Source organism: Anabas testudineus, chromosome 18 (genome assembly GCF_900324465.2).
Source record: "Anabas testudineus chromosome 18, fAnaTes1.2, whole genome shotgun sequence".
In the NCBI taxonomy this organism is placed as follows: Eukaryota; Metazoa; Chordata; class Actinopteri; order Anabantiformes; family Anabantidae; genus Anabas; species Anabas testudineus.
This window is the reverse complement of record NC_046627.1, coordinates 20,336,320-20,363,861: the sequence shown is the minus strand read 5'-3', so window position 1 is coordinate 20,363,861 and position 27,542 is coordinate 20,336,320. Positions and strand designations below refer to the sequence as shown.

The 27,542-nt window shown below is 43.2% G+C and overlaps 1 protein-coding gene across 2 annotated transcripts in view; it reads left to right on the top strand.

Annotated features, from left to right (window-relative positions):
* The window catches only part of LOC113157288 (phosphofurin acidic cluster sorting protein 1), a 45,763-nt gene that overhangs the window by 12,403 nt on the left and 5,818 nt on the right, over nt 1–27,542 (top strand). Inside the window, exons 2-21 of one of the 2 annotated variants that reach the window (XM_026352660.1) lie at nt 13,905–13,992; nt 15,041–15,130; nt 15,850–15,975; nt 18,230–18,374; nt 18,464–18,555; nt 19,437–19,514; nt 21,422–21,481; nt 22,841–23,001; nt 23,525–23,618; nt 24,305–24,385; nt 24,669–24,787; nt 24,958–25,093; nt 25,404–25,508; nt 25,654–25,760; nt 26,054–26,208; nt 26,423–26,533; nt 26,648–26,750; nt 26,834–26,876; nt 26,976–27,018; nt 27,128–27,266. In XM_026352660.1, the coding sequence (XP_026208445.1) occupies nt 13,905–13,992; nt 15,041–15,130; nt 15,850–15,975; nt 18,230–18,374; nt 18,464–18,555; nt 19,437–19,514; nt 21,422–21,481; nt 22,841–23,001; nt 23,525–23,618; nt 24,305–24,385; nt 24,669–24,787; nt 24,958–25,093; nt 25,404–25,508; nt 25,654–25,760; nt 26,054–26,208; nt 26,423–26,533; nt 26,648–26,750; nt 26,834–26,876; nt 26,976–27,018; nt 27,128–27,266 (2,076 nt within the window). Of the gene's footprint in view, nt 1–13,904; nt 13,993–15,040; nt 15,131–15,849; nt 15,976–18,229; nt 18,375–18,463; nt 18,556–19,436; nt 19,515–21,421; nt 21,482–22,840; nt 23,002–23,524; nt 23,619–24,301; nt 24,386–24,668; nt 24,788–24,957; nt 25,094–25,403; nt 25,509–25,653; nt 25,761–26,053; nt 26,209–26,422; nt 26,534–26,647; nt 26,751–26,833; nt 26,877–26,975; nt 27,019–27,127; nt 27,267–27,542 lie in introns of both variants that reach the window. The other variant, XM_026352659.1, reaches the window with a different exon arrangement.

Below are 27,542 nucleotides of genomic sequence, written 5' to 3'. Positions count from 1 at the left end.
AACGCACACACACGCATGTTTTTTACAGGAATCACTTCTGCTCTGCCTTCAGATTAAACATGAGTCACAGCACAACTGCCTTATAGCAGCATGGGAAAACCACAGCCTGTGCGTTCAGTGGTGCATATAGCACATAATGTCCATATGGTTCATACACACAGACACACACACACAGTCACCCACTCTGTTTCTTTGGTCGTTTCTCCCACACACTGACTGACACATTTACTCTCTTTCTTTTTCTTAACACACATACATGTGCTTATTCGTCAGCGGAAACACACATGCAGGCGAGTCGTAAGTAGACTTGGTTCAGGCAGTGCAGAGTAGAGAGCAGGAGAACGTGCATGTGTGTGGGTGGCCGGTGTGTGTTTGCCAACCAAAAGCATGTTCTTGTAAAGAGGTGAGAGGTCTTTTTAGGGGGCTTAGGAAGCTGCATGTGTGGATATTAAGCATCCTCCTGAAGCTTAACACATCTGATGTTAGAGACTTTGAAATGTCACCACAGTGTCTTGCGTTAGTCTGAATATTTTGAAGGGAATATTCTGGATGTCGAGGTTTTTACAACTCGCGGCTGCTTACTAGGGTTTTCCCCAGGAAATCAGTTGGTAGAGGTGGTGCAGTCTCAATCGGTTGGTGTCACATCCTGGCTCGTGATTAGTTTAGTTACTTAATGATGGTGAAACAGTTGCTTAATGCATTGAGTAAGTGGCATTTGCTGAGCAATATTGTACATTGTTCTTTAACGTTAGCTCCTTGAGTTCTTATTTTTCTTTATTCAAGAAGTGGCTGCACTGAAACATAGGAAGAGCAGGACGATAATGATGTGCACCAAAAGTCCTGACTCGAATCCAAACAGGGGATAAGAACACATGCACACAGGTGCTTGTTAGACCAGTAGTTCATGGGAAGTTACTCTTAGAAACTGTTAACTGTGCTTCTGCATTAAAAAGGGCTTTACTGTTTCTGTGCTTTGCACAAAAAGCATCCGTCAGAGTGAGACCTTCTCTATTTACACGGATTCAGGTGAATGCCTTTGCTGTACTAGTTGTTGATAAGACCTTACTAATGCGACATATCATATGAATTGTGCAAGTTACTATGTTAATTTCTAAATGTGCCTAGAGAAACCAAATCAGTGTTTAACACAGGGGCCTGGCAAGCATCATAAAGTAGAGAAAGCTGTGAAGGAGAGAGGCAGAACACATGGAGGGCAGACTGGACCGAAATAAAATAAAATCAATCCAAATCCTGTGTTGGAGAGGGGTGGAGCAAGGGAGGGATTAGACATCGAACTGGGGAAAGAATATTCGCATGGGGGGGTGAAATCAGGATAGGAGGGAGGGGCACGTTGGTGAGATGGAGGAAAACAGAGGTGCTATCAGATGAGACAGATGGAGAGGATGGAGAATTGTGGCTCGCCAGAGGAGAAATGGAAAACAGCCTTGAATGGAGGGAACAGAGCAGGCAGAGGTAGAGATAGCCTTGCTTTTTGTTGGCGGACAGTGGTGGACAGCTTGTGTTACTGGGAGAGATAAGACGTGAGGAAAATCAACAGTAAGAAGCCAATGAGCCTGCAGCACAGGCTCACAAAATAAAACACACATCCACGGAGGTCCTAATGCGCCGTGCCAGTGTGACCGTGACCCTGTGTAAGAGCCCGACATCGTGTGATGCAGGCGACTCGAAAATGTTAATGGATCTATTTAGATGTTTAAGGAAAAACCACTTACACCCACAACGTCAGGCGCAAGCTGGCAGGATTATTAATAGATCCAGTTTGCAAATGCTTGCTGTCTCTTTCTTTCACACACACACACACACACACACACACACACACACACACCATGGAGAAAGGAAATGTCACAGAGGAGGAAGAGAAACTGGCAGGATTGACGCTCGGCTTCATTTCACGTCTAATCTACCTGAACAAAATCTCCCGGTAAAAACCAAACGTCTCTTTTATCATCCTGTGGAGCCTCAGTGGCTGCACTGCACTCATGTTTCACAGCGCATTTAATTTTAGCGGCAAACTTGCAAAGCACTTCTCCTAGATTGCCGTGAAAGCTCCGGTGTGCTGAATCCGAAACAACAAAAGCTTAGGTTAGGACAGCAGGAGGCCGATGTCTCCCGAAACCATTAGCTGATGAAAGGTAGTTTAATGTTACGCCATACTTTGCTGTTATTATTTATTGAAACTCACCTTGTGTGTCACCTTGTGGATCTATTATTGCCATGCCATTTTATTATTCACTCTGCAGAACTGAACAGACAAGAGACACAGAGGAGAGATCAGAGAAAGAGGAAGCCAGGAGCTCCTTTTTCACTGATTTATTTTAAGCAGAAGATGAAAAAAATGTTCGACTTTTGACATGTTGCTTAATCACATCTCTTCTACAGCCTCTAACTAATGCACAACATCAACAAAACACAACTTTTATTCAAACATTTAACATTTTAAAAACCCAAACTAATGAGGTTAGTAGATTTTAAGGTAGGGTGCACCAGTGGAGCCATTTAGTAGTAGTAAGTGAAAGTGCAGGGCACATTAATACTTGAATAAATGAATAGTCAAGCCTAATTAAGCCCATTTAACCCTATTACACACACCCAGATTCTAAAAGCTGGGTTATGAACATACAAGCACTTGGTTTCTTGGATTTGCGTTAATTATTCTGTCTTTGCGACACGGTCTGTGCTTCATTTCATGCAAATGAGGAATTCAGGATGTGATGCCTGAAATAAATGTGTGGCAGTATAAGAAAATGCATATAAAACAATTAATAAGCTTGTTTTCATAGAAACTGTTTCAAAATCAGAGCCCGGTAGTAGGCGTATGGTCAGGATGGCAGGTTGAGTCTTCTCCAGTCGAACCACTGACCCAGAGATTCATAGACGACTGCTCTTCCAACTGAGCTAGTGCCACCTTATAATTTATCTGTTATTACTTTTTATTAAAACAAAAACATCTGAGCTGTGTTGATTTTATTTCAGTTCAAATGATGCTAAAGTGAAATTGATATACTGAAGAAGAATTAGTAACGGTACAGATGGACAGACAACAAACCAAACCCTTGTATTCATGAAGCTTCCCAGGTGTCTGCATCCATACTGATCCTACAGAACGGCAGATAAACTGTACTGGTGCAAAGTAGACAAGTGTCCTGAAGGTAAAATAACTCAATATAATCTTAAATGACTGCAGATTATTAATTATCTGACACTGCTAGTCGTTTCAATATGAATCTGACAGATCATCCAGTCCTTACACAGTATATTAACAGAGACCAGACTGTGTCCTGCTGCTGCTTTGCTGCTTCTCATAATGTTTCTTACTCTCTCCCTCTTTCTTTTGACGTCTCTCTGTCCTTTCGTTTGTCAGAGATAATAGTATAAAGCATTCATGAATATTGATCAGCTGAACCACAATTAGCTTCCTCTGTGTACGTGTTTGTTTGCCTCCCTCCCAGCAATCAGTAATGAGCAGACAACGCTATCGGTTACTAATGCGTGTCAGCGGGATTGGATGCTGTGCCCCGTTTGGACAAACACTGATAAGATTTGAATGAGGACAACACCGCGCTGACTGTAACTGGGTTACATTAGATTCTGCCGCCTGGCTCCTGCTGCTGCTGCTGCTGCTGCTTTATGCATGTGTTGACTCAAAGCTCTCAGCACATCATCCAGAAGTTTCCCCACGAGTCTGATAATAAACTGTTGCTACTGAATGAGGCGGCATCAGAATACTAATATCACCACAGTGGGGTTTTCAGTATCTTCAGATGGTACACAGTCATGCACACACAAGTTTTAATGACCTTTTAAAGGCACAGTCTGTAAACTGTGAGAGACTCAGCGAGATCTAGTCTTGAGATTGTAGATTGCAACCTTTTAAGGACCCTGCACACCCCACCCCCCCGTTTACAAGCTCAAGGGAGCATATGTCTTCCTTGACCGCATAAACTAGTAGCATGTCAAGTGGTGAGGTTACTTCACAGATTTCTGATAATATTTAGAAATGGTTTTTTGCCAGTAGTGTAAATTGTGATGTTATAATTTCAAACCTTTTATTTTAATATTAGGTTTAATTTTTGTCAACAATTGAATTTAGCACACAATGAAATAAATAGATAAACTGAACCAGCCACGCTTTTTAAATTTGTATAAAATTCACATTGTAGTAAATCTTTGAATGTCTCACAAAGATGAAATACAGAGTTTGGAGAGGGTTTGATAGTCACGAGCATGATTTTCTTTTAAATCCAAAGTACTGCTACGTCGGTGCAGTTGTGTTGTCTTTTGGGAACCAGATCATCTCCAGCTCCATGAGTCAGACGATACGAAATGAGATTCCTCCCACTTGCAGGTGATATTTGTTCTTCTGGATATAACATTTTTATATTTTATATAATTTATAGTGAGTCATCTGATAGACGTGCCAGCTGCAATCTTTTACACGTACAGAAACACTCACTTAGTTTAAAATAAACCAAATTTTTAATTCTGACATTAAACCAAAGCCCTAACGCTCATAGTCGGTCAACAAGTAAGAAATCTTTCATGTAGCATCTGGAGTGCTGATGATGTCTCCACCAGTGATTGCTGGGTTGGATGATAGTGATGATGTTAAGCTCTCTATTACTGTACTTTGAATTTTAAGTAAGCATTGAACACAAATGCAAACGCATTGGAACTTGCGCCGGTGCCGTCTCGCTTCCTCTCTAATGCTGTTTGCAACACTGTTCTGCTCTACAGCTCGTTGATTTTCATGTTGCTGGAGCATCAGTCCGCTGCATCACGGTGGGTGATGAAGCCTCAGCCACACTCGAGTCTGACTGCTGCTGTGACCAGCATGCTAAATAGGACCAGGCTGGAGGGTATAGCCTCTACACACACACACACACACACACACACACACACACACACACACACACACACACACACACACACACACACACACACACACACACACACACCTACACATGCACACCGTTCCCTCAATTTCACTCCAACCCCAGTCCTCTTAGTCCTAACACAGTTTCTCCCTCCAGTGATTGACGTCTTGGCCGCCCAACGCCACACCCTGCTCTGTAGGTCCCACCTCCTCCAGCAGCCCATTGGCTGTCTCAGAGCCGTCTGAGGGTCATGGATGAGAAGTAGAGCAGACTGCAGAGCTTTATGACTCATTCTGCTCTGCAGGCAGGTTGTGCTCGTGTAAAGGTAACTGGAGGTCCTGAGCTCTTTGTTGATCACGTAGCCAGAGCTCCGTCTAACACGGTGGGGACGTCTGGTAAACATGTCAATAGAGGCTCTCCGCTTCAGTCTCACGTCGACGTTACAGTTCAGTCATTCATCAATGAATTCTACCAAGACTGGGAAATGTACAAGCCTCCTCTGTATTGACAGTCACTAGAAGAAGAATAGCTGCATTGTCGTAGTTGCAAAAACTATTTTACATAGGCTACTGTCCGCCAGTGATGATATAATAATAATAATAGCTAGTAACCATTATGAGATTTCTGTGCTAGTGTTGTGACAGAGACATTAAAGCAGCACAGTTTTTAACAACGGTTTCATACGTAACAAAAGCTCATTCTTGCTGATAATGTCCTGCTCTGCTTTTAAGGTAAGGTGCCTTTTTTGTACCTAACATCCTTTTCTTTCTCTCGGCACTGAAGCAAAATCAGCGTCTTTGTCTGTTTGACTTCAGTAGGGGATTAGAAGATAACCGGATCATCATTTCTGCTCCTCGAACCCATTACTTTAATGAGGGTAGACTTTAATGAGACTGGGGTGTTTAGTGTCTGAAAAGTCAAAAGGCACACTTCATTTGAAAGTAAAATAAGACACAAATTGGAAGTATATGTCCTGTAGTTGTGCATTTTTGAAGGCTCACACAAAACAAACCCAATCACAAATCCACGTTACCACACAGTGTATTGTTCTTCCAGCCGAGACACATTTACACTTCACCGGCTTCATGTTCAGCTGTCGTTCATCCTCCGTGGTGATGATGCACATTGAGAGCTTGAGATCTGTTTTCACGGGAATTATGCTGTTTTGCATCTTAATATAAAAGCAACAGGAAGAGGCAAAATGATTCAGGGCTGCTCTGCCAAAATGTTGACATCTTTACAGGCTGTCTCCACTCAGCCGAGAGCTATTTTAAGAGTCTTAGTAAGGAGCCACATGCTTGGTATTTTTGCTTCCTGTAAGTGTCCACATCATGAGATATTGTTGACTCTCTCTCTCTTTCATTTATTTTCTGGCTCATTCGGTATCTTTTCCCTTTGCAGAGTGTTTTGTGTGTGTGTGTGTGTGTAAGTGTGTGGACGCGACTGATAAGCTTATTGAAGACCTCAGGATCAAACCCACAAACGCCGCCCTCCATGTGAGGTTTTAAGCCACATTAGCTTTCATTTTGTTTCTTGAAAATCCATACACCTTCACTCCAAGACTAATACCCAGACACCCAGAGATTAAAGTCCAGCGTTTGTGGTTCACTAGTATTGGATCACCAGGTTTTTGGTATTTGAATGCTGCAAGAAAAAAAGTCCTCTGTATGTCTCCGGGCAATTCTGTGGTTTTGTAAACACGTCTGTGTCTCTGTGTGTTACGTCCACTAAGCTCTGCAGTAAATCCCCCAGGATCAAAGGTAGCAAATAAGTGGAAGTGGGGAAATTGTGTTTGCCTCGTCTTTACCCCGGACGCACACAAACAAATAAACAAACGCCGATCACATTCTGCTTTATCTGCTATCGCCATATGTTTGCGTGCAACTAACTCTTAGCTGTGCCTGTAGCACGTCATTAACTGCTGAGGGACGTCTGTTTGTGGAAGCAAGACAGACACAAACTGTAGCTGGGTTTCTGTACTAGATTTAAAAAACACCCTAGTCCTACTGTACTGTGCATCCATCAAGTGTCAAATAACCTGTTTCTGTTCTCTTTCCATTGATGCGCTCTTTGATTTGACATATTTTAGATTATCATACACTAAACACTGTGTTCTCCTTTGGTTCTAACAAACTCATGTGATTGTTTCATGACTGCATTGTTTCCACATAAGGTAAAGACACTCACACAGAGTCTCCTTCCTTCCTTAACTGTGCATTTAGGTGTTCGTGGGAAGCGCCTGGTATCACTACGTCAACCGAGGCTTTAGTTTCAGTGCACTATTGTAATGTATTTTGAGACTCACAGTTTGTGGGTACCTGCTAAGTGGAATCAGATCTGTCAGATATACTGTTTAGTCTGACTAACATTTTAGAGTCTAGAGAAATTGTGATTATTAAAATCAATGGACTAACTTTGCAGCTGTAACTGTTGCATATATTGATGTTGGGAAATAATATGATGGTATTGATTCACAGTTCTACCCCTGCTTGGACTCGTGTTTGATTCAGTCACTCACTGTTACATGTATCCCTTAGCGTCTGTAGTTTAGATTTCAATAATGAGAACTGAAAAGGTTTATCTGATTTTTTTATTTTGTGTGGTTTTAATTGATGTGTGTTTTTTCTATTTTTTGGGAACTTTCAAAAATAGCCCTTGAATTCACTTGACATGGTGGTGAAATCTGGTATCGATTCGTGATATTGTGTGTCTCATCTAAATGATATTGGCTCTCGCTGTTTGTGCTCCTCTGTGTCCAAAATGAGCTGAATTTGGCTTGACTGTGTGTCAGGGACGGACTAATCCATGTAATGGAATGATAATGAGTTTGGAGGAGAGGAGCAGGGGCCCGCTAATAAAGAAGGAGGGCAAGACTCTGCTCTTTCTGTCAGCGACAGAACCAGCACTGTCATTGATCACAATTACAGAGGAGAGGAGGGAGGACACCACGTTATTTAAGGAAGGAGATGAGGGGAGTTGTGTCGCTGTTTCGAGGTAGGGAGGACAAAGAACTTAGGATTCGGGGAAAGGGGGGAGCTGAGTAGGAGGAGCGAGGAGAGGAAGGTGGCTGATGGGTGATAAGAGAAAGAGAGAAGAGGCGTTGTGGGGGTCAGACAGGAGGAGAGAAAAGATTAAAGAGGGTTAACAGCTGAGAAGAGAAAATAAATGAGAGGACGCGGCTTGAAGGTCGGCGGAAAGCTTGTTTTCCTCCTCTGCTGTGTACTTAGCATGTTATTTTGCTTGTATGACATGGCAAGGTCACACCTCCCATCATGGACTGTTGTCAAGGGAACCATAGGCACCTTCCTCTTAAAGCCACAGGCATTCACACCCACACACATACATGCTGACAGACATTTACCCTGCATGGGAAAAGGCAGCGGGCTGCGTCGGTGTGGGGTGTTTGTTGTTTCATCTACCAGAGAGACACTGAAGTCCAGTTGGAGGAATCGGTTCGTGTGTTTAAAAAACTTTGACAGATACACTGTGTTTCATTAGAGAATGGCCTTTCCAAAATGTCAGAGGTCAGTCTCCCCGCGGACATTATTGAACCACTCTCTCCACCTCCGTCGGCTCCCTCCTTTCATCCACCCATGCCTTCTTCCCTAAAGGACAAAAACAAACAAATAAATATCTGCCGGGGAAAGCACAAGGAGTTTAACATTTATTCAGCGATGATGAGTCAGACAGTAAGAGTGAGGTCGTCTCCTGTTTGGAGACTTGTTACGAGGGAGCGATGCTCAGTTACCCACTGAGGTCTCCCACCAACACCCTGCAGGCAGAGGTCATTCTCAATGTGCTCTTGTCTTCATCTGTCTTTCTAATAATAGGTAAAACTTGGAGGTGCTATTTTTTTAAGTAATCTCTATAACTTCTTGTGTCACGGCGATAATTATATCTGTTAACTCTGTAACGTGATTAGAAGCTCCAGAACAAACTCGTCCTCTGAAGAGAAGTTGATTGCAGCTGGATTCATCTATTAATAATCACATGTACATAGTTAATAAAACGACGTCTTGAAATGAACAATGTTGAACATTGTGTGAAACAATAAATGTCATTAATGAATCAGTTATTATTACAAAGAAATCGGCTCCTCTTTTTTTTGGAGCTGTGTTCACTTGCGAGGAATCGTAGGAAAGGAAGTGAAACTACTGGGTTCCAAAGAAAAATGTTGACACACATTTTAAAAGCGAAGTTGTGAGTTGTGGATTTCTACTACAGACTTTTTTTTTTTTTTTTTGTATATATATTGTGGAGCTGGGAGCCGTTAGAGGAACTGCAACCTGAGGCACTTCCACATCAGCTTTAATGTTCACTTGTGACGGCTGCGGCTCGATCGAGACATCGTCACCAGAACAGTTCGAACAGCTGTAACTGGAAAACGGATCTGATCTCAGTTTGTGGACGCGATGTGTTGTTTTCCAAACCTGGGAGGTGCATTACCTGATAAGGTCACCCAGGTATTAACTTACAAAAAGGGAAAAGGAGCCAACCTTTGTCAAACAGTGTGTGTTAATACCTTTTCCAGTTTGCTTTTGTAGGTGCCAGACTGGTGGAGCTGGATGACTGCATCAGGCGACATAATAATTAGCAGGGAGTTTAGACGACCACGTAAAAGCTTTTCAAAGTCACTTTAGGACGCGTTATGAATAATTGAACAATTACTACTTTACACCTTATTGAACATACTGCCTCACTCAGCTGTTGACAGGCAGCCTGGCCACATGCATGCAACAGTTTGATTTATACATACATAAAGCAACAAATGCTTTTGATGGGCATTTTACAAACCTCTCTGTAATAGTGCAAACGAATGCTATGTTTTACTATTAGATCTACTTTGTCTCCGCCTAATTTCACCATCTGATTACTCTTAAAAGGTTTATAAATGACAGTTCATACAGCTGGACTAAAGTTTTTTTGGCCACTAAAAAACAGTGACGTTCAGCTGCTCCTCCTTCAGATTATCATATCAGGCTTTTGACAGCCAGTAGACGAACAGATGAAGCTGTTCCATCTGCAGCATTTCCTGGGACCCTGTATGGTCCAAAGGGAAAAAGGTCCTAGTGGGAATTCATCAAAATGCTGGTGAAGCTCGACTCCTGCAAAGACAAATTGATTTGCTTTATTTCCCATTATGCATTGCAGCCTGTAATCACATCCCAGCTGTTGTTGTGCAGAAGTAGGTTTGTAAATATTTGCTGCTCCGGTCCGATTTTTCCATATTTGCTGTACAACCGTTCCTCCCTGTTGAGTCCTAGGTACCAGTTTTCTCTTGCCACGCTTTTTTGTTGAGATTGACAGTAATGTGTGGTGACTGTTGAGGAGACGTGGAGAAGTGAGAACTGGACCGGAGAGGAAGCGTTTGTGGCGGGCGGACTGTTTTGACCTTCATCATGTGATCCCGCTCGACAGCTATGTTGACACGTCACTGTAACTGTGTGGCAGCCGAGGCTTTGGACGCGTTCAATTTTCTCATCCATAGGGATTTAAAGCATTTAAGTCAAAGGTTCACTGATCACTAGCAAGGTGATTTTGTATAAGATGTTTTCTTTGGTAAATAGATATTACATCCTTTTGCTGATGGGGGAAGAGTAAAACAGGATTTCTGCATGATGCTTTAATGGGAAGCTTGTGTTTCGGCTGCTGCAGAAGTCGACTCGAGCAGGACTCCCACTGGTACCTGCATCCTTTTACTGAGCAACAATAAAGTGCTGTTTGGCTATTTACTGTAAGTACATCTCAAGGGAAATTTTGAGTCGGTTCAGCTGTTACATCATGAAAGGAATGATCCACGGAGCAGCCGATTAAAAAAAGTCCTTTTGTGCTGTTTAGTAAGTTTAGTAAGAGGTTCAGCTTCATTTTTACCGTTTCTTCAGTCCCGATTCAGCACTGTCAGTACGACACCTTATTGAGTCTTGATTCATCACGCTCTGCGTCTGTGGAGTTTTAGGACCCTCCAAAAGCCATAACCCACAGCTGTGATGACCGAGGATGAAAGCCCCAGCGGTGTCATAAACATTTCTTATCTCATCGGCTTTGTGATTCATCACCGCCGCGGAGCGAAATGCCACCAATCAGGTGCAGACCAGTGATGTCTTCATAATGTGTGCCAAGTGCCAAAAACTGACGTCACAGAAACTCATCCCTTCAGATTCCCCAACGCAAGATGAGTCACAAGTGAACACATCCTGTAATACAGAGGGTCCTGGGTTCATAGATTAATATACAGGTGCAGTCCACTAAGCTATATGCTGGAATCTAACTACAGTATGTCGACTGCTTCAAAGCATGAATTCAAATAAACTAATGTGGTTAGAGGTTAGCTTGTTGTGGTTTTAATTTCCGTGACATTAGGTCTACGACTGTCAGTCTAAACAGAAGTAGACAAAATAACATGAACAAGAAAAATGGAGTACAATATGCTGGCTGCACAGTGCTGTTTTACAGCGCTGCTCCTTCGGGATTGCAGCTTATTTGTTTGCCTGTTTCGTTCAACCCTCAGGTGTATTTTGTCATCAGGTATCAAAAGCAGCTTTGACTGATTTGGTAGAGAAGTCACCCATGAACCACAAGGTCATTGGTTTTATTCCCAGTTCCTCATTGCAGTATATGGAAGTGTCCATTAATTGCAGTAGTGCGTGTAATGTACAATAAGTCTCTTCAACTAATCAAAGTGAAGTGAAAGAGCAGCTGCGGCTTTGAACATTTGTAATGTTGTTTACTCATCTTTTCATTTTCATTAATCACAGGGTTCCTTAAGTTCTTTTATTTAAATTCTTAAAATTCGTGTATTCACTTGAACTCTAGCTTTTTATTTTCATATACAGACGATATCTAACGCTGAGGAGGGGTTGTATCAGGCCGGGCATCTGGCGTAAACACCTGCGGATCAGTGGGTCTGCTGTTCAGACACCTGCTTGCATAACTCTGTTGTATTATTTTTGTCTGTATCCTTGTGGTCTTTCAGTCTGACGGTCCTCTCTCTGTCTCTCTGTCTCTCCCTCCGTCTCCATAATGGCCCGTACCTCAGGTGCTTCACTCTCTTTTCCTAATCGACCCCTGGGACCCTGCCTCTCCTCCACCTTGATTCATTCCCCTCAGATGCAGCAGGTGTGGGCAGACGCTGCACCTCGCTGGCCTTTCTCTATCAAAGGAAAGAAAAAGTGATTTTCTTCATAGGTTTAGCCCCCCCACCCCCCACTTTGATCTTGTTCAGAAAGCCTGGTGATTGAGGAGAAGTGCTCTCATTGTTTGACGTTGTTTTTTTGTTTTTTTTCCACTTGTCCACTCTCCGAGGGAGACGTGAGGGTGGAGAGGTGTGTTTGGATCGGGGCTGCCTTTAATCTTCACAGTCGTGATCAAAGGTTGCATTACGAGTTTGAGTATCGGCATGTTGCCATCATATAACCCTCGACTTGTGTGGGGGCCTCAATGACTGTTTTTCATTATAGATCTTCATTTCTTTCTTACTGTTTCGCCTCTACTTAATTGTATTTCCCCGTTTTCCTCTATAACAATGAAAGTAGCCCTGACGATATATAGATCCTGGAATAAAGCCTGTAACTATGACTCATCTCCCTGGTGATCCAGTAATAAGTTGATTTTATTTATTTATTTTTTAAAACCTCAAATTACACAAAGTAAACTGGGGTAAAAACACTTTTCAGTTCAGTGCATTGAAACGTCTGCTCCTCTGTTCTCCTTCTCTAAATAAAATGACACTGTTCTGGGGGGAAAACAGCCACTTTCTCTTTTTATGTCAGACAGTTAATCTTTTTCTTTTCACGTTGTGTCAGCCTCTGTCATCCCCAGATCTCCTTTCTCTCCGTTGATGTCTCCTTCAATTTCCATGTCTCTCTACCTCCCCCTCCTCTCTCTCTTTCTTCTTTGTCTGCATGTTGTTTCCTCCTTTCTGTATTCGCTGCCGTCTCTATATTTTTACATCCATCCTCTTTCTCTTCCCTCTGCTCCTTTGTCAGCCTGTCTGTGTTCGCCTTTTTCCTTCATACTATTCTTTATCATAATGTTCTATATCTATCTGTCCCCCTCCTTTTGTTTTCTTTTGGTTGATACCCCAGCCAGTTCTATTTTAGTGGTTTACTTTGTGTCTCTCAAGCCCTGCAGATGAATTATTGAACAGACTGACCCCTGGCTGTACAGCTGCTGTTCTGGTGTGATGCATTGGTCTTTTCTGATTCCATATCGGTTTTTTAAGTGCTTCTGGTCTGCTACGTTTCTGTCGCTGTGCGTGTACCCTTTTTGTTCTGCCTAGTGTTGTATTGTGTGCATCTTTGTGTTGAGCGGCAGGAAGCTTGTGGCCGAGGTGCTAGTTGGACTCGCATGAACTCTCTAATTCTGCCGTGCATCTCAGATGGACAACATCCAGTATCATTCAGTTGGTGTGTTTGCACTGACGTAAGAGTTGGCTACAGTTGAAACACAAAAATAGCAAACCATTTCCTTCCCATCGTTTTTTTATTGTTATCCACTTAAACACAAAGCTGCACTACGCACCTCTTCATGTGTCACTTTTCATTTTGTCTTTGCTTCATTTCATGAACCTGTAAAAAGGAAGGATTTAAAGATGGAGGTGGAAAGCTGTTTTTTTAGTTCCCCACATACTCTATACCTTCGATAGTGGAGATGAACAGAACACACAACTCTTCACTCAGTTGGATCAGTTGTGCCAAGCTTGGTTTATCTTATGCTCTATTCTGATTAAATGTAGTGGAGGATCTTCAAAGGTTGGATCCTCCTGCCGTGGCGACGTTACCTTTCACGCTGTAAATAGTTTCATTGAGCTACAGTGAGAGGCAGCCGTTACCCTGTGGAGCTGTGTTTGGGTAGCATCGCTCCAAAACGAATGCAAAACACTAAATTAAATTACTTCTCGGCTTAGTATCAGTCCTGGCTTTGTTGAATTATAAGCTGCAGATAAGGCAAAGCACCATGACACTAATGGGCATTAAATCTAATTTCAGTGTCTATGTGTGTTTCCTACAGGCTGTTCAACCTGACTCTGAAGAAGCTGATCATGCTGAAGGAGCTGGATAAAGACCTCACCTCTGTGGTCATCGCTGTCAAGCTGCAGGTATGAGACGTCTCGAGAGCCAAACTACTGTGTTGTTGTGTAAAAAATGGCAGTAACAGCCTAATAGTATCAGGTGTCATATTAGTATTATTATTGTAGCAGCAATGTTAAAATATTAAAAACTTGAATATAAAGGCAGAGCACAGTGACAGAAATTGTTCACAGCAAGTCAGAAGTCATTCTGTAATGTTTGTAGCATCATAATAAACCCTGAACGCGACACATTCGACTCTTCTTTAAAATGATTTGTTCACTTTGGTTTTTGTTTGTGTATGAAACTTTCTTTAAATGTGACAAACCGTTCTGCCAGTAGGTTTTGAAATGCTGCTAAATAAAGTACAAAAGTAGCACTTTCCTTTTATTTTCCTTTTCTCTTGGGTCGTTCTTTATTTCGTTGAGTTAAGCCATTAGATGTGGACGCTGCCAAAACACTTCCAGCTACTCCTCCACAGTTGTGTGAACACTAAATTCCTCTCCTCTTGTGTTTCGTGGAGCCTGTTAACTCTACTCCACTTTCTTGTATTTGTGAATTACTCTGCTGATGCATCCTGTTTCGTTTAAAAAGCCCTAAATTTCGTCTTGTAAACCAACAATTTGTTTGTGATTTTTGAGGTTACACAGTTTAGGATGTTTGCATTCCTCTTGAATGTCGTGGCTTCGCTCCCAGTTTCCAGCTCTGCGGCTTGTTTCCCCTCTCCGTTGCCTCCATCTTGTTTTCTGTCTAAGATCCAATAAATTCTCTTCTCTGGCACAAAAAACACTTGGAGCTGTTTTAATTCTTCTTCCATTTTGCTGCTGTCACTTCCTCAATCTTCCCTCTCTGTTCTCCCCCCCTATCAGTCAGTTTCATCGTCTTCACCCCCCTGTTTCTTGGCCTCCTCGCTCCCACATTCCTCGCAGCATGTGGTTGATGAGAGTTCATTGTTTTGACTCTGCTAGAATTGGCCGTGGCAGGCTGGTAGAAATCTTTCCATTTCTCCTTTTCTTCTCTTGTGGCGCTCTGTGTCTCGTCTTTTCTCTGTGTCTCACTCTCTCTCTCTCTCCTCAGGGCTCCAAGCGGATCCTGCGCTCCAATGAGATCCTGCTGTCCTCAGCAGGTCTGACGGAGACCGACCTACAGCTCACTTTCTCCCTGCAGGTAAAGACAACAGTTCAGAGAGGTCAGGTGCCTGCCGGTCCAACGCAAACAAAACTTTGTTCTTGTGCTTTTTTATCAAACAGAAATGTATTTTTATGAATTGCATTAGTTCATTAGTTAGAATTTGAGTGCAGACTTTAAATGGCTTCTCCAGAATTAGAAAAGTCTGCACTGAACATGAACTTACAGTTGTTGTACAGTGTGTACAGGCTTTTCACAATCTGGGAACATTGGACATCGGGTTGTTTTTCATCAGGTCCAGATGCTCCGTGCACTAAACATCAACACTGTACACGCAAACAGCAGAGCATGGTTAATGTAATTGCCACTAAGGTTTCTTCTGCTCTAAATCCCCCTCTTCCAGTCTCCATGTTTCTAACTGCTGCTTAAAGGTCAAGTGCACTGAGCCAGACATTACACATTAAACCTTCTACTGCAGCATCACTGTAGAGAGGAACCCTATTAAAACGGAGCAGCAGAGTGATTTCATGACTTTAAGCATTGTTACAGGAGTTTGTTTGGTTCATTCACTGTGCAGCCGGTGAGATTTGTAAGTGTGGGTTATGTCATGATGGGAACATACAAAAGTGTGTGAATGTCTTTTTATTTTTGGCCTCGTTATCACGACCTGGGAACAGTCTGAACCTGTTTAGCGAGGTAGTAACCGACCTCTCAGCTGTCAGCTGCTAATGTATGTATTAATGTGTTTGTACCTGCAGTACCCACACTTCCTGAAAAGGGACGCAAACAAGCTTCAGATCATGCTGCAGCGACGGAAGCGATACAAGAACCGCACCATCCTGGGCTACAAGACCCTGGCCCTGGGACTCATCAACATGGCCGAGGTAACAGCGTAACACTGATCTGCAGCATGCGGATGGATATGCGGGTTTATCTATGTAATAAATAGCATGTGTAGCACAAACTCAACCACAAAGCACAGAATGAATAAACAGGTTAGTCGTGTAATTGTTTCACCTCTAAACTAAACCAGTTCTCCTTGTTTTACAAAGAACCTAATCTATATATAATAGAAAGTATGATGAACAGTGTCATCACAGGGAAACAAAATTAAATATCTTACTGTGTAAAGGCTGAAACAACAGTAGAGATCACACTCTAACCATTGTTTGATTTGTGACTGTACTTTATATGTGGAGGACGGGCTGCGCACACGCTCCTCACTACGAGTGGAACATTTTAGTGCGTCTCCAGCACAGGTCACCTCCACAGCAGCAGATGGAGGTTAAGCTGCGTGTTCGAGGGCACGTCAGCTGTGAGTTGTTGAGTCAGCGGAGTCTCATCCTGCTCAGCCAGACAAATGTCTCAGCTGATCTGAGCTGTTGACCCAACAAACCAGCGGTCACAGGCTCATTTCCCTAAACATGCAGCCCTCTGCTTCCTGCTTCAATCCAATCTCAGCGTAACTTAGTTTCACCAAGTGTCCTCACAAACTGTCTTCTAACCTAATAACAAACCAAGATAACGGGACGGGTAATAATATTCCTGCTGTGTCACTGAGAAGCTTTTATTCAGAGCGCTGCCTTTCCAAACGTATTTAGTGCTGACCTTCATTTAACCTTCATCTCAACTCAATTGAAGCAAGTGCTCTTTAAATTCAGACGCTGGATTTTGTTCTTTGGCCTTGGTGTTCTCTCCTCGGCCGCCGTAAATGTCGCCATAAATCAAACTTTCAATTAAATTTGACTCTTTTCTGCCAAAAGCTTGTCTCTCTCCCACAATATGAAGCTGTTATAAAGGGTTTTAAATTATGGTAGGTGTATGGATGTTCCTTCTGCTGACGGTGAAGTCACGTGAGGTTTTCTAACAAAGTTTATGTCGTTTGTTGTGCTCATGCTTTCATGATCCTGAGAAATATGACAAGATGAAATCATTTTAATTTCATTGAGTTGTTTCAGCACTAACAGAGTTCTACGTTGCCATAAAAGCCCTCTGCCTCTCCAGTCTCCAGACTCATTGTGTTTTGAACAAACACTTTTATTTGTTGCTTTCTAACAGGATGTAATAATGCAGCTTTATGTTTTTCCATTTAACTGGCAACTTCAGCTCGCTCTGCCTCAAATTTCACTCTGCTGCTTCTCTGGCACCCAGAGCACGTACTGCTGTGCTGCAATGGAAAAGGGGAAATCGTCATGCTTAAAAGCTGCAATTATCCGTGTGATAAAAAGTGTGTTTGAGGAAAGCGTTCGCTGCATGCTGTTCAACATAATGCATTACATTAGTCGATGCAGTAGTTTGACTGCGTGCTCTTTTTTTAAAATGGATTTTCAGTGTTTGTCACGTAACGTGCACATTGCGTCCTTGTGATGTTTGCCTCGTCAGATTTGCATAATTGCCTTTCTCACTGGCGAACGGTTAAAATGAGAAGCTGCAGGATGATTTAGAAAGCCACCGGCAGCATCTGAAGCAGGTTAGCTGAACGTCGGCCCAGCGAATGGACGTGCAGCAGTAACGTCTCTCTTTTAAAGTGTGGCTAAGGCTGTCTCCATAATAAGCTGCTCAGAATTCATTAACTGTGTGAGTGTGACCAGACTGCTGAGGGAGGCTGGATGTCACTCATGTAGATACACAAACACACAGTGCAGCTGTTTGCTTCAGAACAAAATGATTTCTGCTGCCTCACATTTTCATGTTTTATCAGTTGTCATCAGTGACAGTCGTTGATTTTTGTTAATCCCTCACTGCTATTTCTGTTTTATATTCTTCAGCCTGTCTTTTTTTTCCTCCCTGTATCTTTGCCATCCTTTTCTTGGCATCTGCTCCACGTCTGTCCTCATTTCTCCTTTTGCTGTCGCCTAAACTTTCTGTCTGCGTCTCTCTCTTGCTGCAGAGCTCTTCCTCTCATGCTATTTAAATCACTGGCTGTCCACTGTTTGTATGAGTGGATGGAAAGGTTTATGCAGCTGATGCTCTCAACAACAGTTGTTTCCATTTGCTGCCTCCATGTGACAACTTTACGGCATCTAGACGTGCTAAAAGCAAATTCAGTAAAGGTGTTTGAAAACCACAGTAGAACCTAAGGAGATTACCTACAACATTGTGACCTGATCCAGTCTCACCTGTTGTTTCTTCTTCCAGGTGATGCAGCACCCAAGCGAGGGGGCTCAGGTTCTGGGGCTCCACAGCCAGCTGAAGGACGCCTCGGTGCCCGTCGCTGAGATCAGAGTCTACTCCCTGTCCAGCCAGCCCATCGACCACGAGGCTCCCAAAGCCAAGATGTCTGGTGAGAACAGATTTCTCCCATCATCATTCTCCTCCTTGTGTCAGTCTGTGCTTGGCCTTCAGTTCTGTTCTTGTTTCTGTTTCCTCCAGATCGTTCTCCAGACATCGACAACTACTCCGAAGAAGAGGAAGAGAGCTACTCGTCCGAGCAGGAGGGCAGCGACGACCCCGTACACGGACAGGTGTGTTTGGAGAAAGCAACAAATGATTATTTATGTATATATGTCATTAATGCAAACAGTGTCATCTGATTAGTCCTGTGATATATGCTTTAAGATCACTTTTAAGTTCAATGTTATGCAGTATAATTGTATTTTACACTGTATCACACATCATTACAGCTTTATAAGCTTTCTTCACTGCCAGGCTGTTCAGCATGTCTGGGTCGCAGAACCCCTTGACAACACCTCCCCACAAGATTTGGGAAAAAAACAGTTTTAACAGGAGATAGGAGAGGTTTTCATCCCCACCATCCATGTAGGAGCACAGAGAATCCAGGGTTGCTCAAAGTGAATTGGTTATTTAGTTTTGCCCCATTTCCGTCTCTATTCCCTTATAAAACCATATTTGAATCAGCAGGGGACAAGTTCACAAACAGACTGGTGGGAGCGTCAACGGGGCCGTTCTTTCTCAGATTATGAGAGCGAAAGTGACGGCGCTCGGGGGTCTGTGACGGGACTCGGTGCCCACCGGTGCAAGAGATTGAAAGGAGAGAGTGAAAGGAGCAAACAGACAGTTGGAAGAGATAAGAAGGGAGGAACAAGGCTTTAGAGGCTGGATTGAAAACTCTGAATGGAGAGATGGAGGGAAGCTGAGCAGTGGGAGAGGGGATAAAGAGGGTGTGAGGAGATGGTACAGGGATGAGGAGACTGACTGAGACGAGAAAGGACGGAGAGCTAGTTTACAGCCCGTCTCCTTCAGGAGGAAATGAAAGGATGAAAATATCTGTCTGTCTTCATCTTCTCCTTCTCCGCCTCTTGTCTTCCTCTTTCCCCTGTCTGCCACATTTTTTTTTCTTCCCACCCATTCGGCTGTCGCCCCCCCCTCCTTCTGTGCCTTTTAGTATCTCGATGATGAAGAAGAGGAGGTGAGGAAGAAGAAGCCGAGGCGTAAGCTCCCCTCCAATGCGGCCATCACCAGAGTAAGAAAACGCCTCTTACGTCTGACCTCATTTGTCCGTCTGTCTTCATCTCTCAGGTTTTCCCCCTTTACCTGCTTCAACATAGCAATTTGCAGCAAAACCTGCTCGGTGAAAAATACATTCGATTTCACCGGACTCCCCTGCCCTCCCCTCTGTGCTGCTCCTCTCTCCTTATCTCCCTCTCTCTCTGTCCCCTTCCCTCGCTCCTCTGCTGGTGTTTGTAAAAATCCATTTTCTCCCTTTCATTTTCAATACGTGTAATTCAGACCAATTTTCCAGGAGGAAAACATTGGCACGAGCAACCGCAGTAACACTAACCACATCCTGGGATGCATGGACACACACACACACAACCATACACATCGCAGATTAATTGTAGGCGACCATGAAAATTACAGCGGACCTGCTATTTGATAGTGGGAAAGCACTGTGTTTAGGTTGTGTTTGTGTCAGCAGGAGTCTGTTTCGGCAGGTTATTAATGGAGTGCTCCTGTGGAGGTCTCAGTGAGCCTGTCACTGCTGCTCTCCCAACACCAACGCCTGTAGACAGCACACACACACACACTGGACTGCCTCAATTGAAGAACACACAGATGTTGAGCATAAATACACAAAAGCTATCACAACAGACAGTCCCCTGTCCTGCAGCTGCAACACAGAAATATTAAAGTCCAACTTGAAGTTGAGCCTCTTTCACTTTCTACCAGCACAAAGATCCTCTAAAACACTGCAGCTCCTCACGACCACTCCCAGATTTAATTTTCTTATCTACTGATTCTTACTGAAAACACCCAGGAGCATCATTGTTTAAACATCTCATCCACAGTATGTTTTCACACAACCAAATATTGTCGAGTTTTCTCCCATGAAAAGACGCTATTGATCTCAGAGAAACGCTTCAGGTAGTGAGGAGGAAAACGAAGAGAAATACTGGAGAGAAAGGAGCTTCTGATTATTCACCAGAGTCCCATTAAATATGAATACAAAACAAACACGGCAGTGTTCGCACTGCAAATTAACTTTTTACATCTGTATTATTATTGTTTGAGAAATGCTTTATACATTTTATATATTATTATTTTAAAAAACAATGTTGTCAGTTTGTAATTTGTAAGTAAAACTAAAGATAGACAGAAACAATTATGTCCAGTTTTTAAGTATTACTATTACTACTACTATGTATTACTAAATAAGTAAAGCCTCTTTCTCCCGCTACATTTGTAAGCATGCATCTCATAATAATGCAGTGAGGGCTGTAACGTGAATTACAGGAGGAACTGAATAAGAGTTTAATCTCACATTATGATATTTGTATTTTATATTAACACCGTTCTTGACTGATGCAGCAAATTAAAACCTTCTAAGAAGTAAATGATCATCACACTAATCCCAAAAATGATGTATGCATCTAACATTGGCTTCAGTTCCACTGGAGAGCAACAGAGATGTGAGTAAAGTGTAGAGTTTCACCTTTAATTAAGGGGGATTTAAATAGTCAATCAAACACTCAATGGCTCAATTTTAATACTAGAAAATCTTTACGGGGAGGCCGTCTGAACAGCTACACTTTGAAGGCTTCTTGATAGTTCGTTTTAGCTGCATTGTGTAGTGTAAGGATGCAAAATGTTGAAAAAAATTTTCCATTGTTAAAGACAATTACACATTGTGCAGCTGAAGATCATTATATTGTACAGTCTAGCACCCTCTTGCATTTTCTGGTTATTTTCAAACATCATTTACAGAAAAGAAATGTCATTAAGAACTGCCGGGAAAAACCCTGAGCTCCAATCAGCTGTTCATTTGAATCATTGGAAGAGCTACATCTTGCTCTTGTCATTTCTTTCTACACCAGACATCACCTGAACATCTCACCTTGACTTTCTTTTTTTGGTTTTCTTTCTCCGCAGCAACCCAACATCAAGCAGAAGTTTGTCGCCTTGCTGAAAAGGTTTAAAGTCACCGACGAGGTAGGAGCTGCATCTCTCTTCTCCCCTCCATCTCGCGGCTCTTCCCCTGTCACTTCTGTGACATCTGGGGTGGTATGTGCTGCGTTCAGAGTGTGTATGTGCTTCAGAGGTGTTGTTGAATTGAACACGTATTTCAGTTTAGCTTTGAAGACACTTGGAGGTGTGTGGGAGAGATGTGGCAGAACAACTGAGATTCAGCTGGCAGCTCAAAACACACACACACACACTCAGCGTTGTAGATTAAAATAGAACAGAAATGCATGTTTAATGTGTTTATGTGCTTTTGGACTGATAGCATCAACCGAATGTGTGTTTGATTTCACACTTCTCACGCTGAGTCTGAGTGTTTCTTTTCGTTCAACACTGGTGTTTCTGTAGCTGCTTCTGTTGAAATTTCATTTTTGACCAACACCAGCTGACAAATCAACATCAACTCAAGATCCATTAAATAATTTCACTGATAGTTTTTAACTGTGTATTATATCACACCACTTGCTTGTTACAGCTTTGGTTTTGGCACCCACTCTACAATTGAGATGGTTTACACAGCTTTTTAATTACTCAGATGTAGTGATATGGAGACGCGTCAGTGCCACAAAGGTTTACAAGTTTTAATAAACTCACAGATCAGCCCAGGTTTCATAGAAGTAAAACTAAGACCACTGTAATTGGACTAAATACCGGGCTGCGTGAGGGACATTAACAACAATGATGACTTCATGGCCGCGTACTCCACAAAATACTCAATACTCCAAAGAGCAGTATAAAGTTCACTTTGTTATAAAATGTTATAATTATTATCATTCCACTAATTACTTAATCATTTGGTATTGAACCAATACACTGCAAAGTTACTGATGTAATGAAATTAACTTTAAAAAGTGGTTGTATAACATTGAAAGAAATGTTGATGTATGAATATAATCTTTTACAGCCAGTTTACCTTACGCACTGTAATTAACGATGCATTCAAGTGCAGTGGGAGTGTTGGCTTTGATATTAAACAGTCACTGTGATATGTAAACAGCTCACTTCTTTCCCTTTTCCTTTTTGCCATATGTGAAGGCTCAGACGTGCACAGACTTGTGGTCATGTTATAATAATAATAATAATGAATACTTTATTGATAGCAGGAACATGTGACAGTGTGTGTTACTTTTGGGCTCAACATATCTCTGCTCTGCACAGGATTTAAGTTGCTACTCTTCAGTTAACATAGGTGGAGTGACACAATACAGTATTGGTAGATCTATTTCAAATTGATGCAGAACTGCAGGACATCAGTGCTGCATGACCAGACTGTCCTCCAGTCTATTGTGTCTCTGTTGGTCAACTTGTCTCCTCTTGTGTCTCATGCAGGTTGGTTTTGGCCTGGAGCATGTGTCCAGAGAGCAGATTCAGGAGGTGGAGGAGGATCTGGACGAGCTCTACGACAGTCTGGAGATGTACAACCCCAGTGACAGCGGGCCGGAGATGGAGGAGACTGACAGCATCCTCAGCACACCCAAACCCAAACTAAGGTAACGGCACGAGTAGCCATAAAATCTCCAAACGCACACACACATACAGACACAGACTGCTGTGTTCACCGACTCTACCCTATAATTCAGTGCCCCCTCTGTTGGTGAAAACCACTCACTGCAATAATTAAAATCTGAATATGAGGAATAACTGGGTCACTTAACGTTGAAACCATCATGTATGAACCCCAAAACCTCAGAATATGAAATAATCGCTTTAAACTTGGAGCTGCGACTCTAAAAAAAGGAGTCTGAAAATGTAATTTTAGCAGGCTCCCAATATAAAAAAAGGACTTAACACAAAAGGCACAGTTTGAAGCTCTAAGGTGGCTTAAATAAGACAGAGGTGCTGCTTAAGGAGCAAAGGAGCTGCAGTATATTAATAAATGTGCTGTTGTTGTCATTTTCCTGTCAGTAAAGGTTTGTTTCTGCTCTCTTCTTTTTTTAGGAGTCACTAACTAAAGAAGATAATTTAAAAATGCACCAATTTGAATAACGTTTTCTTCTTCCTGGGTTTGATCAGGCCATTCTTTGAGGGGATGTCTCAGTCCAGCTCGCAGACGGAGATCGGCAGTCTGAACAGCAAAGGCAGTTTGGGCCGAGACACTTTCAGCCCGGTGAGTAACTTTAATCTATGAGGAAGCTTTACCTGCAGCCGCAGCAGGACTGTCATTTACGTGAGCTGTGGGGGGTTCAGAGATTCATGCTCACGACTTAACAAGTGATAAGATAATAAAATAACAGAACAGTTCTGCAGCGGGGGCATTAAATACTGTAACATAAAACGCTGTGAGAATGCAGCATGGAAAGAAACAACACAAGCTTGAAATTCATTTTGCATTAATGTGACAAATACACAGTTTATAAAAAAAGTGCTACGTGCAGTAGGGGTGCAAACCCTGGGGGGGTCCCACTAGCGTTCCCTTGATAGAGCGGAAATCCAATAGCTCTGTGGCAGTCTGCATCTGCTCGATAAAAAAGTGTTTCATCTCAATAAGCTGAATGGATTTCAGCTGCTGCAACACTGAAATAAGCCGTGAGTGTGGTGGCTGCTGTCTGCACGCTTCCTAAAATATGTTTGTAGAAGATAGAAAATAATTTGAATGCAGTGTCATTATAGTAAAATGTTTGTATTGTTTAAAGTAGCTGTTAAAACCATTTGGACTTCACTGTTATTGGCTATGATGTTTCTCCCTTTAGCCGAACCCTGTGGCTGCACAGTGACTTCTGTCCCTTTTATTTACTCGGTCTCGACTTTCATGAAGCCTCAGCACTGAGTGTTATTCCCTTGTCTTCCCAGCAGGGGGAGCAGCCGCCGCTGGAGAAGATGAAACCCTCTCGCAGCCGCAACCTGGAGGAGGCCCTGTCTGAGACCGACACACTGGTACGACCTCTCAAGTCTGTGTGTGTGGAGGAGGGTGAATTAATGGTGTGTAGGGATCTTTGTTAATATCTCTCTGACGGGAATTCTCTGCCATCTGTGCTGCAAAGTGAGACAGATTGAGAGAGAGAATGAGAGAGAGGGGAACGAGAGGAAGACTAAATGATGAAGTGCCGGAGAAGATGACTTCAGGATTTCCCGTACCTTTGTTTCTCCGACGCTGACAGTTTGTCTCTTTGACTCTGTGTGTGTGTGTGTGTGTGTGTGTGTGTGTGTGTGTGTGTAGGAGCTCACGGACCAGGAGCTGTTTGCTGAAGGTCCCTGCATCACAGTGTCAGTGCCAGAGAAACCGCGTACGCCCATGAAGATCAGCAAAAGTGAAACACAGACCGTGGCGTCACCGAGGTAACCAAACAAACAAACAAACAAAAAGCTGTGACTGATAGGACTGATGGATATTCTACCTAACTCTGTTTGCCTGATCTAAAGTGAACATTTCAGATGCGTTTCAGACTGTGAACTGCGGCGCCGTCATTCGAGTCTGTTTCTAACCACGCCGTCCTTCTTTCTCTCAGGTTGGATGGAGGCCACACGCCCCGACAGAAGCGCATGAACACTCCCATGAAGGAGAGACAGCCGTCCAAACCTCTGAGCGAACGGACCAACAGCTCGGACTCGGAGAGATCCCCGGAGCTGGGACACAGCACGCCGGTACGGGGACTGAAAACCACAGCCGCCGTTGTAATGAAGAGATTTCTATTCTTTCTAGGCTCTTATCATAAACAGAAACATCTTAGTGTTTCCTATAGAGGGATTTACATTCACAAAACCACAAAGAGCTGCCTTTGTTCTTTGTCCCCTTGTTGTCTTTCCCCAAAGTAAAGAACATGTATGAGATAATACGTGACTCGTCTGGAGCTCAGAAATGAATTATGGATGTGCTGATGAGTCATCGGAAGAACAAATGTGTCGCTGCAAGCAGATTTATCTAATGTGTGTGTGTGTGTGTGTGTGTGTGTAGGTCCTGAGGAAGGCAGTGTACGACCAGCTGAACCAGATCTTGTTGTCGGATGCGGCGCTTCCAGAGAGCCTGATCCTGGTCAATGGCACCGACTGGCAGGGGCAGGTGTGTGTGTGTGTGTGTGTGTGTGTGTGTGTGTGTGTGTGTGTGTGTGTGTGTGTGTGTGTGTGTGTGTGTGTGTGTGTAAAAACATTTGTCGGATGCTTTCTGTCCAACGTCTCACACTGTTTGTGGGTGTGTGTTGTTGCAGTATGTGGTAGAGCAGCTCCAGGTCCAGAGACACCCGGTGGTCTGCACGTGTTCGGCAGCTGAGATCCAGGCGGTCCTGTCTGCCGTGCTCACACGCATCCAGAAATTGTGAGTTTGTTTCTAAATAGCTTACATTCACAGCGGCTTGGTTTGCAGGATGACTCATCTTTTGAGTCTTCTTCTCTGCTCTAACTTTGATGTTTCTGTGTCTGTCCTCGCTTTGACCCTTCTCTCTTCTCTCCTATCCATCATCTCTTTCCTCCTCCTCTGGACTACACTGACTCCATATCTATAACTTTTCTTCTATTACTCACTTATGTCTTATTCACATACAGTTTTCAGTTTACTTTTCATTGACCTGACTCTTGCCGACATATTAAAGGCTGTTTCTCTTCTTTTAGCTGTAACTGTAACTCGTCCATGCCCAGACCAGTGAAGGTGGCGGCGGTGGGCGGCCAAAGTTACCTCGGAGCCATCCTGCAGTTCTTCGTCACTCAGCTCGCCAACAAGACATCCGACTGGCTCAACCACATGCGCTTCTTGGTGGTGCCTCTGGGTGAGCTGGTGTTTCCATGGTGATAAAGGAGCTCTTGTTGCCGCAGTCAGACTGTGGAGAGGTCTTATTAGTTTGGGGGAATTACATTTGCAGACGTCTGTTGCTGTCCGTGCAGCTTCTTCTGCACATGCTGAGCTTTTGTTGCTCCGCTCTCTTTCTTCTACTTGTTTTTCATCCTTTCCTTCACTTATTTTATCCTTATCTCCTTCATCAGGCTCCCATCCAGTTGCAAAGCACCTTGGAGCCCTTGACAACCGCTACAGCTCCTCCTTTCTGGACGGGGCATGGAGAGACGTGTTCAGCCGCTCTGAACCCCCACAGACAGGTAGCATTGGTCATAGAGATGAACAAACGCAGCCTCATCATCATTTGTGACACTAGAACCACTAAGACCGACTCTTTCCTTCACTTTTCACCTGTGTCCCCCTGTGGGGTCCAGATCAGTTGGACGTAGCAGCAAGAATCTCCCAGTACATCAGTGGGGCCACCGTCACACATCAGCTGCCCATCGCAGAGGCCATGCTCACCTGCAAACACAGGACGTGAGTAGAGACGCTACAAAAACACTGCCTTTAAAAAGAAATAAAATAAAAACACTAATAATGTTCTGTCTGTCTCCTTCCAGGCGAGAGGAAGAGTCCTACCAGAAATTCATTCCTTTTATTGGGGTACGATTTGAATCCCTCTCTTCTTGGAGAGGTTTACGTTGCAAAGAGTCGCCTGCTGACTTTTCAGATTTTCCCCTAACGTCTGTTCTTGTTTTCCAGGTGGTGAAGGTCGGTCTCATCGAGTCCGGCGTCTCTGCGACAGGTGAGCGTCCGCTGGGAACACGTTTCACGAACTGAGCAGCAAAAAGAAAGATGTCTTTGATTGGATTTAGTTGTTTAAAACGCTGGTATTATTTCTGTTTCATGAGTAGATACAGACGAGGGTGTGGCTGTGAGCTTGGCTGTCCCCTCCACGTCTCCCCCCTCCCACGGCTCCCCCTCAGGAATGATCAAAGAGGCGGCCACTCCTCCCTCCTCCCCTTCCATGGGCAGCGTTCTTACAGTACAAGGGTAAACATCCTTTTCTTGTGGGCTCTGTATTTTTCCTTCATCTTTTTCTTTTCTTTTTCCATCTCTGAACCCCGTTTTATGCTGCAGTTGACCATTTTCACTTCCTTCCTAGTTTGTATATCCTTCCTCATCCTCTGGAAAACAACTCACATTATTTATCCCCAAATTCTACAATTTAAAAAGTTTAGGTAGCTACTGCATGTTCGCTCTATGAGGAAACAGTTTCATACTTTATTGAAAAAGTGAGTGACACATCGATACATACATGTACTCTTC